This window comes from Mesocricetus auratus, unplaced genomic scaffold, assembly GCF_017639785.1.
Source record: "Mesocricetus auratus isolate SY011 unplaced genomic scaffold, BCM_Maur_2.0 Super-Scaffold_100011, whole genome shotgun sequence".
Taxonomy (NCBI): Eukaryota; Metazoa; Chordata; class Mammalia; order Rodentia; family Cricetidae; genus Mesocricetus; species Mesocricetus auratus.
Window position 1 is genome coordinate 30,688,610 of NW_024429195.1, and position 18,048 is coordinate 30,706,657.

Genomic DNA, 18,048 nt, shown 5'->3' on the forward strand with positions numbered 1-18,048 from the left:
AAAATTTAAATTTAAAGCTCATTCTACTTTATTTAAAGTCTGAAACCAAATTTTTTAAAGAACATACAAGTTCCCTGGCACTGAGGGTAGGTAAAGGCACTTCCTGAAAAGCCTAATTATCTGAGTTCAATCCCAGAAGTCACATAGCAGTAGCACAATAGTGACTCCTACGTGTTGTCCTCTGACCTATGCATGCGCACACAAGCAAACATGCACACATACACAAATAAGTAAACAGAAAAGTTTCAAAACTGAATGTAGAACCATTTACAGTATCCATAGTACTAATGGGCAAACAACATCCAAATCAGAAGAGGTCTGATGAGCTCATAAATGGACAGGCTTGAGTAAGCCAGCTTATTAGAGAAATCTACACGAACAGCTTAAGAGCGCCAGCCAGCTGGCACAATTAAGACGCGTACCTGCAAGACAGGCTCTGAGAGCCCAAGGAGCACCCTCTGTGCATTTGAGGAGCCCAGGAATCTATGCACAAGGGAAGACCAGCCCAGGGAAAACCGAAACACAATGTCCTCTTGAAAATCTGAACACAACTTGTGACAATTGAGATCATAGCTGAGATCAAACTTCTTGCAAGGGATTAGTGTATGAAGTTTATTCTGTATACCAGCTGGAAGTAATGGCTTCAAGTTTTCTAGAAAAAAAAAAGATTACATTTATTTTTAACAAACACTAGCACATGTTTTACCTTCCAGGCAATGTATCTAAATGAAAACAGGCCTTTATGAAAAAAGTGGGAAGGCAAAGAGAGGGGGAAGAGGGATAGGGAGGGAGGGAGGGAGGCAGGTTACATATGGCCCCATAGACATGAACATTACCAATAATTTCTTGTTGAGACTGAAGCATGGAAGCATTGACTTCATTGGTACACCGATCAGCCAAATTTCTTCCCATACCATCTTCTATGTGCTTATTTAATTCCTGTCAACAATGATTACAAATGTCCACGTTAATTTTTTCCATACACAGTAGGGAGATTTTATTCAGACTACTGAAATGCTTTCATTTTGGGTGGGTGCTGGCAACTGAACCTAGGGCTTCACAGTTGCTAAGCTTGACCACTGAGCTCCATCCCAAGTCCCTCTGAAATTTTACATGTAAGACGAGTTTGTATTTATTTATTACAAGAGCATGGGAGCTATCATCATCTGTATAGTAACTGCCAAGAATTCAGTGAAATGGCCAAGCCACTAAACACATGAGCATAGAGCAGGAAAGCAGCCTCAGCACAAATGGTTCAACAACTTGAACTTACACTCTTATACACTTTCAGTACACTGGGGGTAGGATGAAACTCAGAACAAAACTCATCAACCAAAACAGAGAGTCGACAAATTTCATCTGTCATTGCACAAGAAACCTGAAAACATTAAAAACTCAGAGTTAAAAATTAAAGTAATTCATAGCCAGCTAGGGCTGCAAAACAAGACATTCCTTCAAATAAGCGAACAAGATAAAACTGAAAAAAGATTATCAACTGCTCCGAATATCAAACCGAGAGACATATATTCACTTAAGGTGAGAGACAGACAGCGTTTAGATCTAACACATACAGCTGCTCCCAGACACCAACACCAGAGCTGCCGTTACCTTGTTTGCCACCTCCTCCGTGACCTCCTTGATTTTCTTCTTGACATCCAGTGTTAAGAGGTTCATCTGGTTTCGGGTAAAATCCAGTCTATCAACTTTGTCTTCCCTCTCTTCCATTGAATAAACCCTATTTTATTATGAAGAGTGATCAATATTTGGGGCATGTTAAAGTCCTAAAGCAGTTAATTAGGCAAGGTCATTCATTTATATATCTGGAACCATTAATTAAGGTGACATAAGAAAAAATATATTTTACATTCAAAGTCTGAAAGGACTACAATTGCATTTCACTTGGCAAGTCCTTCATTCTAGCTGGCTTAATATAAACGACCTTCACTCTCCCAAGTTACCTGCATCCTAAAAACAACAGTAAGGATTCTAAGTCTCCACATTCAGTTAATAAACAAGTGAAGCAAACAGCATAGTGGGTAGCCAAGAGCTCCTTCTGTTATCTAGGCACTCTATAAATGAGCACACACGAAAGAGGCAGGGTGGCCCACAAAGCCCCGAATGTCCATTACTGGATTCCTTGCAGAAGGTCCATGGACCCCTGGATGACAGGAAAGCTAGGACCCGAGAGCTTTTAAAAGAAAACCAGCAGCATCAGTTTCTAGGATATTGCCCTGAAATCACATCTTTGTGCCATGTTTGGTTCAATGTAATATGTTTTAAAGGATGGAAGTCAATCAATTAAACTATATTTATTATTTGGAGTGCATCACGGAGCAATCAATCTGGAATGGGCTTCAGTAGCAATAGAAACACAAGCTGCCAGGGCTGAGACAACTCAGGTGCACAGCCTTGGCTGCCACCATTTATAGGTGTTGCTCAATAAGCAGGCACAGTCAAGAACAGGCAGAGCTGTGTTACAGGCTGGAGGGTCTTCTTAGTGAAAATACTTGATTTCAAAACTTCAGTTTTAAGGGCTGGGGCAGAAGCCAGTGACAGAGGGCTTGCAAACAAGCCAAGTAACCTTCAGTTTTAGCGAGGCTAACTGGGTTAAACTAGGAATCACTGTATCTGGGAGGCTGAGGCATGAGAAGTGCTGTGGGTTTTAGACTAGACCATCTCAAAAACATTCTTCAATTTTACCTCATCTTTGATGCTTTCTACACTTCCTTGAACTGAATTAAGCTTGCTAAGGTTTGTTAGGCCTGATATCATTATATTTGTCACATCTAACATTTTGCTCTTTGCTCCCAAGTGTGTCAAGTGTTATACTTTTTTCTTCTAAGACATGTAGCCTAAGATGGCCTCATCCCAAGCTCTTCCCTCCTCAGCCTCCCCAGGCAGGGCTGGGGTTACAGGTGTGTGCCGCATCTGAGAAAGCTGAACTGCTTCAGAACCTTCACATACTGTGAATAGAGTGTAAACTTCATCACCTGGTTTGGAATTCTTCACAGGATTCTGCTTGAAGATCAGTCTTCCTCTCCCATGAAGCTACTCAACATTTTAAAGTCACAATTCATACTCAGTCACCCAGGGAAAGTCACAAAATTAACAAATCATCTTCAAATATTCATTTAAAAATACACAAGCAGGCACAAGTAAAATCATAAAACTGGTCTTAGTACCATTTCAAACCTCAGCCCTAAAGGTCTGATGCAATGAAAGTAACATTTTGGCCATAATCAAGGGTGCCTACCTCTTCTCTGCTGCTGCCACGTTTACTGAGTCCAGTATGGTTTTCACAGTGTCTAGTATCTGTTTAGCTCTGATAGTGTGCTGTTCAAACTTTGTTTTCACTGCTGACTGCGAGATACACTCCTGCGAGGGGCCCAAGCCATAACACATTACTGCAATCCCATCCAAACACTTTCAGGAATTCAAACACAAAAACTTGCTGAGTGTAACTTAAACCAAAACCAAAAGGAACGATGGAAAAAAAGATGGCATGATGAAACACAACTTAAAATTACAAAGATTAAGCAAATGGAAAAGGAAGGAACCAAAAGTAAGAAGAGCTGTAACAGCAAGTTTATATTTGTGTATCCTCACACAGTAATGTGCAGTGGGCTGACTATACAACAATTACAACAAAACAAGAAACTAACAAATGGCACTCTTCTCAGGGTCATAGATGGTCCCAGGAGAATCACCTATCTGACTTCGTCCATTTACCTTGTCTTAACCATGTTTGTAATATATAGCCAAATAAAGTCTGAGTTGTTAGAATGCTTTGTGTTATTTTTTAAGAATTATTTTAAAATGACTTACAACATGAGGATTGACATGAGCAGTTAAAATTAGCATTGACTATGTAAATATTTTGAAATACATATAGAAAATCACTCTGCAGCTATCTCAAAGGCCATGAGAGTATGGCACAGTGCCAGGCCTGAAGGGCACTCCGCTTGACCGTCTCCCTTTCAAGGCAGCGATAGCTTAAATCAGCCAGTGTCTCCTAACAAGCGGGCCCCTCCCCTTCCTATCTCCTATCTCTTTTTGTTTCGTATTTGCTAGAGAGAGAGACAAAGACAGAAGTAAGTTTCACTCTCTGACCCATGCTGGCCTCCAACTCAAAGCAATCCTCCAGCCTCAGCTTCCCAAGTGCTAGGATTATAGGATGAATCACTATTTTTGATTCTTTGTGTTTGCTTTTGGATACAGAGTTTTAATCATTACCCAGGCTCTTGGAACTCTATATAATTCAGGCTGACCCTAACATGGCTGATACTACACCCAAAAGTGTGCTTTGTTTTTATTAACTAGCATTATGTTAGAATGTATCACATATATTGATGGACAACTTTGATGTGTAAAATTGTGTTTCAATTTTTAACACATAATAAATGTCATACATTTTTAAATGAGCATTACCAAAAGTTAACAAAACTGTTAGAACTGACCTCATTTAATTTTTACTTCCAAGAAAGTAAAATTCTATACTGATAAACACTTGAAAAGTCTACATGGTCTTTGAACAATGCAAGAAATGCTAGCCACATGGCTTTAGTCATCAGCATGCAGAACTTGCTTATAGGAAATGTTCTGACTTTTGTTTCTATTGGTCCACACAATCCTCCTGAGCTGCTATGAATCCATCACTCTGAATGTGTGTGTGTATATATACACATACATACACATAAATACATATATTAAAACAAACTGTGGTAATGACTTCCTGAAGCTTGCTATTGTTCTGTCAAATAGGCAGCTTCCAAGCTTCAATACTCCAGTTCCATTGGAACCATCTGTATGTCCTATGTCCACTGAGCGCGCTATTCACAACTTCGTAAGGCTCTGTCTCTGAAGATTACCTGATATCTCACTCAGAGAAAGTGCTGTGTAGCTTTTTCTTCAGTATTTTGTTTGAGGTATGGAAAGGGGAACAATTCCTCTTTTAGGCAGAGGACACGGGGGCAATCATTTAGCCAGCACTTATAACGACAGTCCACTCGTTCCCCCATATCAGCTTGAGGTACTTGTTCTCATTAAGCTCACTCATTCTTCCCAAACTTTTACTGGCAGCAAGTTGCCAATTCCTGTTCTCTGAGCCTGAAGCAGAGAACCCGAGACCTCCACTAGAAGCCACAGTAACCATTACCCAGCTCTGGTTTATCAGCTACTGATTTTTAAATGATCCCACCCAGCTGTGGTTTTATTTCAGTAACTGCTTTGTAAGTGTGCCAAATCAATCTCCACAAAATTATAACAAAAGCATAAAAATAATTTTAAAAGAAAAAAGTGAAAAGAAATGTTCCTCGATGAAGTCGATCTAGATGTCAGTAATGAAGACCCAGCGCACAGAAGACAGCACAGTGTTAGAGCTGGACTAGACAGGGTGAAGAGGACTCCAAGCTGCCAGGCACTAGAGGCACTGACTTGTCATGTGACAGTGAGCAAACACAAGAGAAGAAGCTTTTCCACCGAGGGTTCTAGTCATCTGTAGGCTCTGAAGGACTCTGAGGAAGTCCTTATACACGCCTGAACTAACATAAGTGCACACTTTGCAGAATTATTCTATCAGTAACTGTAACTTTGTAAGAGGTTAAAAAATGCTAACCAAACTGCTATCAATTCCATCTTGCCAGAACATCCTATAGACTTTCAAATTTAAAAACTGAGACCCAAAATGAAAAGCACAGATCAATTAGTTTTCTAATTTCTTATTAACATCTAAAGAAGTCAGTTTATTAATAATGTATAATTCCAAACCCCAAGAATGCTATTTCAGTATGTTTTAAACTGAAATAGTGAAAGACAGGATGAACTTACCTTCCCTAGATGTACCATTCTTAGAGATTATGCACATTATTTTTATACATACATGCACACATGTAGCGATACCTTGTTTATACCCTAACAAATAAAGCTTGTCTGGAGATCAGAGGGCAGAGTCAGCCACTAGTTAACCATAGAGGTCTAGAGGTCTGTACAGACAGGAAGTGATATGGCTGGGCAGACAGAGGAAGTGATAAGGCAGGAGGAGACAGGAGCTCAGTCTCTCTTCAGCCGGGAAGTTGAGTAGGTAAGGTGGCTGTGGTTTTGCTTCTTTGTCTCTCTGATCTCTCAGCATTTCCCCCTATATCTGACCCCTGGTTTTCATTATTAAGACCAATTAGGATTCTTTAAACAAAACATTGTTTAAAGAAACAGTCTCACCAAACTGTCCAGAATAGCCCTAAAATCATCCTCAGCCTCCCAAATACCTCAGACTACAGCCATGTACCCAGTTTTCTTCCAGTACCTCAAATGTCAAACTCTATGATGTCACACCAGTACCAGGCCTGGAAGTCATACCTGTGGTTTCCAGGACTTGGAAGGCCATGGTGGAAGGACCCTTGAGACCCAAGCATTCAAGGCTACCTTAACATAGAGACCTTGACTCAAAACAAAACACAAACACATCAACACTTGTCTTTTTTAAGAGGAGACACTCAAGACCAGCATGGTCTACATTACAAATTCCAGGCCACCTAGGGCTTTACCCTGTCTCGAAAGAAAGGTGGGTGGTGGCATTTTCCTAAATAATTAGAAATCAGTTTTATTAGGACAGCACTACTGCCTAACACAGTCCAAAGTCGTTACTCAGCATCACATGCTCTTTAACCCATGCACAAACACTTCTTCCCTCACACACCACACTATAAAGAACAGATAATGGTGATGCACCTGTGCAAAGAAATCCTGTAGTAGGACCAACCAAGTGCAAGCTTAAAAAGTAAAACTGTCACTCCAGCTGGTGCTCAAGGCTTGTTTAACTTAATGTCTGCAGGTTAAAAATACTTAACTCCTGAATAAAATGAATCCCATGGCAAAGAGCAAACTATGATGATGATTTTGGAATGGAAATATAGTTCAGTAGTTAAAAGCAATTTGATTCCCAGCACCCCTGGCAGATAACTCACACCACCCTACAGCTCCAGGGAGACCCCCAAACATCTGTCCTTTTTGGGCAATGTACTAACATACCCCATTCACCACCAATTAAAAACAAATCTTTAGAAAAACTTTAAAACATGATGATTTTTGATAAAGGCTTTACAATAACCAAAAGCCCACATAGAAAAAATTAATCTCAGTCTAAAGAGAAAATGCACATAAAAGCCATTTTGAGTTCATACATACATACACACGCACACACCCTAATAATCAAATGCTAAGAAAAAATCCAAACATGAAAGTTTTAAACAACTCCTTTATCAATAAGGAAATTTAAAAATAATTATTAAAAGGCTCGGCAGTGGTGACACACACCTTTATCCCAGCACTCGGGAGGCAGGAGCAGGCAGCCTTGAGTTTGAGGCCAGCCTTGTCTACAGAGTGAGTTCCAGAGCCTACACAGAGGAGCCCTGTCTTGGGAAAGGGGAGGGTGGGACGGGAGATGAATGGGAAAAGGAAACAAGCAAACAAACTAATTTAGGAATGGAGGAAAAAAAAACCCTCCCAGGAAAGCAAATAAGTGATAGGTGTGATTAACATTTATTATGTAAAAGTATGAAACTGTCAAATAATTTTTTAATTGTTCAAACTAAAACTAAATCCCAGCACTCAGGAGGCAAAGGCAGGCAAGTGTCTCTGATTTTTGAGGCTAGCCTTTTCTACACAGTGGGTTTCAGACCAATGAGGGCTACACAGTGTTTTCCTGTCTCAAAAGAAAACAAAAAACCAAGAAACTAAAACTAAACTGGATATTGAAATCCACAGAATATACCCCAAGTTAAATTCATAATCATAAACCCTTTCTTAAAAAAACAGAAGGAAAGATCAACTAACAGTGAACTTAATAAACAGACTTCAAAATGATAGTTATCAACTGATAAATAACCAAAGCATGGAGTTCGTCCAGTTTCTTAAAAGTCAAAGCAATTAATCACTGGCAAATCAACAAATATAACTTCATGCTAATGAGTTTTACACTCTCAGAAATGGACCAATTTCTATGAAATATTAGTTACCAAAACTGACTTAAAAAAGAATGTCTGGGCTGGAGAGGGGCAGCAGTAAAAGGTATGAAGATGACCCAGTTTGTTCTGAGAACCCATTCAGTATCTTACAACCACCTGAAACTATAGCACCAAAGTGTTTGACGCCACCCTCTGGCCTACAAGGACACCCACACACACACACCCACACACACACACACGCACACCACTTTGTAACAATATCTTTTTTTACTTAGTCAGGCTCACCTCCAATTTGCAATGTCCTTGCCTTGCCTCCTACATGCTGGGATTACAGGAATGCACCACTATGTCTAGCTTTAACTGTAGCAAATTAACAAGTGGGAATACAGGCAGTGGCATTCTCAATGCTTTTTCTTTGGCATAACCCTCTTCATAGCGATAAAAATCCTCACTTTGATTTTTTTTAAAACCTGAGACAGGGTTTTTCTGTATAACCCTGGCTGTCCTGGAACTCACTATATAGATCAGGCTGGCCTTGAACTCAGAGATCTACTTGCCTCTGCTTCCAGAGTGCTGAGAATAAAGGTGCCCCTCCACTACCTGGCAGCCATCACCTATTCCAACAGCAATTACTGTTTGCTCTTGCTCCATACATATGAACACAATAACGGTTCACTGCACAACATAAGCAATACTAGACCACTTTTTCATTTATAAACACATAAACAAAATACATGTTTCTCAACTCTTACAGGTCATCCTTTCTGCAGGGCCTTCATTTCTTCAAGCCTTTCTTGTTTCAATTACTGTTGTCAGGACTACACTTAATAACAGCAGAGGTTATTGACAAAGATAGACAATGAAGATTAGTCATTCTCTGATCAGTACCATGTATATATAAGCCAGTAGTTATTAAATTCCTACCTCAAAAGTTTGTTCAAAATTCTGAAACTCTTGTAATCTTTCCTGAAATCCTTCCGCAAGTGCCCCACCTGTAACAAAGGAAAAAAGTTCGATTTTTTTTTGTTTTGCTTTTGTGAGACAAGGTCTCACACTATGCAGTCATGCTATCTTGAATAGTGCTTCTTTTTCAGCTTCCAAAGGTCTTAGGCTATAGATGGAAGCCATCATGCCTAACTTGGGAAAATATTTTTAAATCTAATATAATAATCTCCCTTTACTCATGATACATGTTCCAAGACTCCTCATGGCTTCTGGAAATTACAGAAATGAAACCCCCTATTATACTACATGTGTCAGGAACACTCTATTTGGGCCATTCTTCAGTACAATAAGGGTTTTCCAGCACAGCCGTGCAGTAACATGCTGGCTCATAAGACGGCTGGGTAGTGTTTTGATCAAAAGGAAGCCTCCTGTTGCCTGGGATGGTAAAAGGGCTCACCACACTACTCTTGACAACGCGACTTAACACTTGCCATATATATTACTGTACCACAGCTATAAGCACAAGTTACTGAAGCCACAGATAGCAGGGGATAAGGTAAGATTTCCAGCAAGCTACTGTTTAGTTATAATTACATTTGCATTTAAGAAGTACATACCACCTTCTGGCATCCCCTGGGCTTTATGCTTTCGGGAGTTGAGAACTTCCTTGGCTGAAACAAAAAAGATCCGATTCCGAGCTTCCAAAGGACTCACAACTTTGAGTTCTTCTACCAAGAAGTGAAGACATCTTTCCATGTGCTGTCTCCTCACCTGAAAGTAGCACAGGAATTTTAACAATCTTAACAAAACAGAATAACAACCTCCAACCACAGGCCTATACTACACTTCTGGTGCAGTAACTGTGGTGCTTTCAATAAGAATGTCTGACACAGGCGTGGGGATTTCAGCACACTGTGGGGAAAGCTTAGGTTTGGCCTTGCAGGAAAAGTGTCATAGGGCTGGGCTTTGAGAACGTAAGGCCACGCCCCACTGGCAGTTTGTTCTCTCTGCTTCATGCCTGCAGTTCAAGACCTGAACCCTCAGCTTCTGCTCCAGCCGCAATGACGGCAGCTTGCCTCCCTGCCGTGACAAGCCAGAGCCCCAATAAACTTTCTTCTATAAGCTCATGGTTATACTTTTACAGTGATTCATATTCATTGTTCCCATATACTTAATAAATGCAGGAAGTCAATAAATCAAGTCTGATCCTTGATGGCAGGAAATCTTTTTAATAATCTTCCTTTTGAATTGAATATCAACTACTATCCGAACATTGCAAAACATCACAAACAAGTATTAATTGCATGGGAAAGTGTAACCAATTCTATATCAAGGGTATAATAAAAATTAATATCTGTATTAATAGTAATGGGTAGGCATGCAATACCCAAGAAAATGGGTATCATTTTGCATATTTTCCAAATTGTCTTCAGTAGGGTTGTTAATACCTTTGAAATCAGAAAATAAGAATATAAAATAAAGCTATAGCCTTTATTTTAAATAAAAACATAGTCTATTTTTCTTAATAGCATGGAAACTGGGACTAGAGAAATGACTCAACATTTAAGGACCTCCACTGCTCTTTCAAAAGGTCACAGTTCCAATCCCAACAACCATATCAAGCAGCTCACAACCACCAGGAACTCCAGCTCCAGGGAATCCAATGCTCCCTTCTAAGCTAAAGTCAAGCTTTCATAATTAATAAGTCTCCCTTGTCATTATTTGTGAACTGGCAGCCCAAAGGAAAGTTGAACTATAGAGTACTTATTTTTGTATGCATGAAGCCCCAAGAACAGTGCCCAGTACCAAAAAATAAAAAAAAAAGAAAAAACAAGCAAACAAACAATCAAAAAACTAAAATAAATAAATCTTTAAAAAAAAATTCAAAGCTGGGCAGTGGTGGGGCAGAGGCAGGTGGATCTCTGAGTTCAAGGCCAGCCTAGTCTATAGAGTGAGTTCTAAAACAGCCAGGATTACACAGAGAATAAAATGAAACACAACAAACAAAAATTTCAGAAAGAACATGGAAACTGGGGCTGGCATGTAGTTCAGTTCATAAAACGTTTGCCTGGCACATATGAAGCCCTGGGTTCATTCAATTCATGGTGGTACAAGCAAACAATCACAGCACTCAGGAGAGTGTGGAGGACAGCACAGAGTTCAAGGCCATCGTGGGCTACAGGGGAACACTGACAACAAAAACCAATAAAATTAAGCTAAAGAAAAATGCTGAACTAGTGAACTATTATTCTGTGAGGATGACCTAATTCTGAATTTCCTAAAAAGTAATGGAAACTGTTTCATCTTTATAAAACACAACTAAAATCAGAAACATATCAAAGAAAATGAAATAAATACTATTTATATACTGTGATGGTTCATATTGATTGTACAGAAGTACCTAGGAGATTAGTGTCCCACATCTCTGGGTGTGTCTGTGAGGGTGTTTCTAAGGAAAGTGAGAAGTCATAAGGATAGGCCTACACATTTTCACCCTCTTGGTTCTGGGCCACTTTGTAGTAAGCTGCTTTCTGAGATTCGCACTCACATCATAGACCGGAGCCTTTAAAACCATGAGTCTCAACTATGTTGCTATAACAACAACGAACCAACAAACAATCAAATGACTTAGGGTGTTTTGTTTTTCGAGACAGACTTTTACTAGACCCGGCTAGCCTGGAACTCACTTTTTCGACCAAGCTGACCTCAAACTCAGATCTACCTGCCTGTCTAGAGCAGTGATTCTCCAACTGTGGGTGGCAAGCACTTTGGGGTCACATATCAGATATTCTGCACATCAGATATTTATTTTATGATTCATGACAATAGCAAAATTACAGTTATGAAGTAGCAATGAAATAATTTTATGGTTGGAGGTGTCACCACAACATGAGGGTTGCGGCATTAGGAAAGTTGAGAACCAGTGCTCTAGAGTTTTGGGATCAAAAGACATGCACCACCACACCCAGCTCTTAAATGCCAGCACTAATGATTCAGGTAGGCATTTTTTGTTATACACGGGGCTAGAGAGAGGACTAAGTGACTGAGCTCTTCCAGAGAACCCAAGCGGCCATATGGCAACTCACAACTGTATCTCCAGTTCTAGGAGACCCAAGGCCCTATTCTAGTCTTCTCTGGTGTGGGAGTGGTACATAAACATACAGGCAGGCAAAACGCCCACAGTGAAACAAGTGTCAAGTTCTGAAACATGGCTTAGTATATCAGATACCTGTCACAAACCCCTGCACGTTTTCTAGAATCATAGTTTTCTTGTAATCTTTTCAGACAGAGTCCAGTACGGCTCAGACTAGTCTCAAACTTACTGCACAGCTCATGTTGTTTCTCAACTCCCAATCCTTCTGCTGCCACCTCCCAGTCTGGGATTAGAGTGTGTATATCATGTTCCCAGCTATATTCATACTATTTTCACAATCACAGAATTAACTTCTTGTGATGTCCTCTGAGGTCTGTTGTTTTCTCAGATAATGATATACATGACTAGAATTCAATACAAGGGGTGGGGGTACTTACATCCTCCATATATTCTGGCTCTGAGGCAGAAGCATCCCAGCGATTATTCAGAATGAAAATATTTGGCTTAGAGAGACGCTCATTCACCTTATGGAAAAAATGTTTCTCCTGAAAAATATCAAGAACACTTTAACAAGCATTTTCTGTTTACACTTAGAGTTGAAACCTTTCAACTTAAAAGTCTGAATCATTTAAAGCAGAGTGCGCAGCATCCACTAAGACACCCACCCCTGTAAGCAGTCACCGTGCCCTTGAAAATCAAAACAAGCCTAATGGCACAGGTTCCTGTTCTTTCCAGATCTCTCTTGAAATTCAACTAACACTTACCAATCTGTGTATGTGACACAAAGTGACTGATTGATAACCCCAGATGTTAAAACTCACCTCAAATCATTTCTCGGATTTTAGCTAAGCTGCCGGTTGTGGTAGGGATACACCTTCAATCCAAGGCAGAGACAAGCATTCTCTGTGAGTTCAAAGCCAGCCTGCTCTACTCAGCTAGCTCCAGGCAAGCCAGAGCTACAGTGAGACTCGGCCTCAAAAATAAATAAATAAACTATCTGGTTCCCCTGCCTCTGTATACAAACGTTGAGACTGCAGACATGTGACTACAGCCAGTTTAACTGGTATTTCTGAACAGGGAAAGTGGGCAAACTGCAGGTCGAGAGCAGCACCAGCAAGCTGGAGGTGTTGCTCAGACAGTGCCTGCCTCATACATGCACATCCCAGAGTAAGAGAAAACACAATGAGTACAGCCTACCCAGAGGCACCAAAGTCAGACTGAGGCTGAGAAATCTGCTCATCTGTGGGGACTGGAGGAAGCCCCAAGAGAGTGAAGTCCTCAGTGCATGGATGCTGTTTGACATGGGCCTCAGACACAGGAAAATGGAAGACTCCTCCAGGCTAGGCTCAGGAAAATGGCACAACCTTTTTATGGTCCACTCGGATGCTGACAGTATGTGCAGAAATGTCCGCAGCAGCTTTCTCCCTCCAGATATTTACAACCTAACACTGCTCCTCCTGTGAAGACTGATCCTAGTAACCCTGTCTCTTGTTCAAATGTATATGACAACCATGCTCCCTTATCCATCTGTAATAGCCCAAATCCTTGTTCAGCTGTGTGCAATAGCTCTGCCTCTCTGCTGCACACACACAAGAATCACACTGAGTACCCAGCGGCTATGGTTTTTCCATCAGAGAACCCAAGCTTCCCAATCCACTCTCCGGGTCTACATCTGTTTGCCCTTTCTTCATTACTTTGTCACGCCTAGTCATGTTCATCCCTAGAAGCTGTGCAAGGACTTGGCACTTAGCCATCACCAAATGAGGGCAGTCCTCTACAACATCTCATTTAGGAAGTTTCTCATAGATTGAGGTTACAAGCCGTCCAGTATTACAACAGAAGCCTGGTGTTTGTGATAGTCAGACCTCACTAGTGACACCTCGGTTACAATAGTTACAATGGTATTCATTCACTTTTGGTGAATAACCTTTTTAATAGCATGTTACTATTTTGCATGCTGGATATATAAACTTTGAAAGTTTATTTGGACTGAATCTGGCCATTCAGGATAAAGAACCTTCCAGTCCAGGGCATATACGGATGAGCTTGAACTTACATTGAGCTGGGATGTAAGAAAAGGCTTTGCTTGATGCATGACAGGAAAGCAGGAAGGGGGGTGGTTTGGATTTTCTGTAAGTGAACAACTTTTGGCACCCATCCTCGTCCAGGCTAACACACACAGGGTGAGTGTCAGTCTCATACTTGTATCACCTTAAGCCCGCAAACACTTACGAGGAGCTAAAGTCACTGAGCAAGCCCTGGACTGCTACTGAAACCAGGTAACACTACAGCATACCAGAAACCACCCTGTGGTCCTTGGGAACACAGGCTAACTTCATCATTTCTAGCTCATCACCGTGACTTCCCTCACTTCACAGAATTAAAGTGGATGCCACCCAAGTACAGTACTAAGAATAAATCCTACCGTGTTCATCAGTGTTGACTCTGAGTTTGCAACCAAAACAAAGACATCAGCATCGAGGCAGAACTTATCAATCCAGATATCCAGCTCTGTGGTAACATCTGTACCTGGGCTAATGGGAAGAAATCAAATACCATGTCATAGGATGTTTGTTAAAAAGCAAATTTTGGCTGGGCAGTGGTAGTGCATGCCTTTAATCCCAGCACTTGGGAGGACAGTTAGGTGAATCTCAATGAGTTCCAGGCCAGCGCACTCTACATAGAAAATCCCAGGACAGTCAAGGCTGTTACACAAACACCTTCTCATAAAACAAAAGGAAAAAAAATCAGTCACAGTTAAAAAAAATTTCTATCATTTCAACTCCGAAAGGCAGAAATTCTCTTAGCCATCAATCAGATGTCTAGAAATTTTTAATCCATTATTTTTGACAAAACAAGCAACATAATCAATATTTCAATATTTCAAATGTTTATTTGCAAAAGCTAGAAAAGAAGTAACAATAAGAAAACAGAATAGACTAATAGCACTATATTGTTACAAACAGATACTTAGAGTACAGTGTAGAGATGAAAATGCTTAGAAGCACCCCACAAACACACAGACACAAAAAAACAAAAAGCCCTCTGGGACCAGGCATGGTGGCACACACCTTTAATCCCAGCACTCAGGCAGCAAAGGCAGGCAGATTTCTGTAAATTCAAGGCCTTCCTGACTACAAAATGAGTTCCAGGACAACCAGAGCTATATAGAGACCCTGTGTTAAAAAGGTGAGGGAATCAAACTGATTCCTATAGATCATCAAATGGTTAACTGAAGAAAACAAAAAACATACCAAAAATGTTTGAAAGCTTTGAATACTATAGGTAAGAAAAATATTCAACTGATGGGCACTACTTCATCAAGCACTAATAAGATGATTTCAAAATACCTGCATAGCAAGCATAAGGTCCTTGATTCAACCCCCAACGCCACAAATAAAATAAAGTTTACAACACATACAATGCATATTAATAAGAGCAATGGAAAAATTCTAAAAGCATACTACCTTCAGAGACTGCAAACTCCCAGGCTTTCCAGCTCAATAAAAAATGGGAAGCAGGAGCAGAGCGCCAGGAGTCACCTCTGCACTTCCTAAATGCACAGCACCAGGACTCAAATAAACCCCTCCTCCCTCACACACACACACACACTGCTTCTTGTCAGGTACTGATCATAGGAGAGTGATAAGCAGCATTATTCTACCAAGTAAGTGCAGAGAAAACACAATTTGCATGTCAATTTACCTGTCTACTAAAACCAGGTCATCTCTCAAGAGGGCACATTTTGCTTTGGGCCAAAACACATGCACGAGGCAGCCAGCTTTCAAGTCTTTGTCCATATGGAGAGCATGGGCCAGCTGATTAACTGTCTAAAGTGAGAAGGAAAGAAAAACAGGTTCAATAAAAATCAAAACTACTATGGTTTAGCGCATCATTCTAACCAAGCTAATGCTAACTCTAGCCCAGGGTGGCCTTACTCTCCCTACCCTCTCTCTGCCTGCCCTGTCAGTGCTGCGACTTACAGGTGTGACCACTAAGCCCAGCTGGAGCACACCCACTTTTGCAAATGGAAAGTTAAACTTCAAATGGTTTGAAATAAACCCACCTGTACAATCGAGAAATATGAGGGTTGTTTTTTTTAAACACACACACATACACACACATGTATATACTTAAATGTTTACTTGCATGTGTATCTTTGCATCATATGTATGCCTAGTGCCCTCAGAAGTCAGAAGAAGGCATCAGATCCCCTGGAACTGGAGTTACACATGGTAGTGACCTTTAACAAGGGTTCTGGGAATGAAACACAGGTCCCCTGAAAGAGCAGGCAGTGCTCTCTTAACCACTGAGTCATCAATCTCTCCAGTCCTGAAACCTGGGTCTTAACAAGAAAAAAAAAATTCCTTTGGATGTTTACTCATACCATCTACAAAATAATCAGGGTTTGGAAACAAACACTTAACAAATGAGACACTAGCAACAGAGCCCAGTGAACTCCTGAGTGATGCTGTTTATATCATAAAGGATGACTTATAGAGTCTGTTTTTGCAAATCCGTATTTTCTGGTTCCTCTGAAATGAAAGTGACTGTTTAGTTATAATGGGGAAAAAAATCACTTATAAACACCCCACCAAAGTAAAGGAGGTCAATTCAAATGCATCTAGCCCAGACTAGCCCCAAACTCATGGCTATCCTCAGGCCCAGCTTCCTGAGTGCTAGGATTACAGGTGTAAGACACCACACTCCAATTTGTGAGGCAGGTGGCAATTCACAAAAATCTTGAAACCCTTGTCATTTAAATCTCAAACCATTTCTAAATCTCAAGATAATCTCTCAGGTATATTAACTTGTGAAACTAAACAGTACAAGGGACTTAAAAGCAAAATTAGAAACTAAAAAGTAGAGGAGGTAGCACACATACCACTATAGTTGTTACTAAAAGCATGTATTCCAAGGGCTGGGAATGTGGCTCAGTTGGTACAGTGCTTGCCTAGTACCATGCTTTATAAGCACTGCATAAACAGTGTGGTGGCACATGGCTCTGTCTGTAATTGTGGCATTAGGGAGGTAGAAAGGTCATACTTCGCTACATAGCCAGTTCAAAACCAGCTGGGGCTACATGACCCTTTCTTTAATAAAACAAAATAAAAAGACAGAGGCTGGAGAGATGGCTCACAGGTTAAGAGCACTAGTTGCTCCTCCAGAGGACTGGGGTTTGGTTCCTAGCACCCACTCCAATCCCAGGGGATCTGAAGATCTCTTCTGACTTTAGATACACATATATATACACAGACAAAAAAACAACACCACCACACACACACACACAAAAAAAAAAAACAAGCAAGCCCATACACTCCCACAAAAAATAAAGGGTTAGAGAAATAACTATTTTTCAAATGTAGTCAAAGTCTTAAATGAGGCTGAAGTATAAGTCTGCAGTGACAACGTTACTTTTGCTAAATCTTTTTTAGTTTATTTTTTTACGTGCAGTGTTTTGTCAGCATGTGTGTCTGTGTACCACTTACATGCTTAGTGTTCACTAAGGACAGGAGGAGGTGCCAGGTCCCCTGAAAATGGAGTTTAAGATGCTATGGTCCACCATGCTAGGAATGGAACCTGGGTCCCCTGGAAGGGCAGCCAGTGGTATTCACCACAGAGCCATCTCTCCAAGCTCCTATTTCTTTGTGTTTAATATGGCTTATTAATATGACAGATCTTCCTACAGGATCTGAGACCCTAAGTCTGGGCAGTGGCTCTGTGAGCACTTCCCAACACAAGACCCTGAGTTAGCTCCCTACCACCACAAGCAGATGACCAGGAAATAAAGCACAGGGCTGGAAAGAATGCTCTGCAGTTAAGGGTGGATACTGCTCTGATGAAGAGCTGAGTTTGGGTCCTAGCACCTACATTGGTATAGCTTACAGCTGCTTTTAACTTCAACTCTCTTCTAGCCTCCTTCAGTACTGACTTATGAGCACACATCCCCGTCTCTACCGACACTTCTGAGTGTACATGTAGGCATGTGGGCAGGCACACATGCACACACATTTGCACTCAAAATTATGGCACAGCAGTTTAGAGCACTTG

The 18,048-nt window shown here is 40.7% G+C and overlaps 1 protein-coding gene across 2 annotated transcripts in view; it reads right to left on the minus strand.

The window, feature by feature from the left end:
• Mfn1 (mitofusin 1) overlaps positions 1 to 18,048 on the minus strand; it is a 37,974-nt gene that overhangs the window by 8,149 nt on the left and 11,777 nt on the right. For both annotated transcript variants that reach the window (XM_040754520.1, XM_040754521.1), the window contains exons 5-14: positions 15,703 to 15,827; positions 14,423 to 14,531; positions 12,435 to 12,542; positions 9,521 to 9,674; positions 8,883 to 8,950; positions 3,254 to 3,375; positions 1,609 to 1,735; positions 1,274 to 1,378; positions 837 to 939; positions 423 to 652 (exon numbers count right to left, since the gene is read on the minus strand). In XM_040754520.1, coding sequence (XP_040610454.1) covers positions 423 to 652; positions 837 to 939; positions 1,274 to 1,378; positions 1,609 to 1,735; positions 3,254 to 3,375; positions 8,883 to 8,950; positions 9,521 to 9,674; positions 12,435 to 12,542; positions 14,423 to 14,531; positions 15,703 to 15,827 — 1,251 coding nt within the window. The remainder of the gene's footprint in view (positions 1 to 422; positions 653 to 836; positions 940 to 1,273; positions 1,379 to 1,608; positions 1,736 to 3,253; positions 3,376 to 8,882; positions 8,951 to 9,520; positions 9,675 to 12,434; positions 12,543 to 14,422; positions 14,532 to 15,702; positions 15,828 to 18,048) is intronic.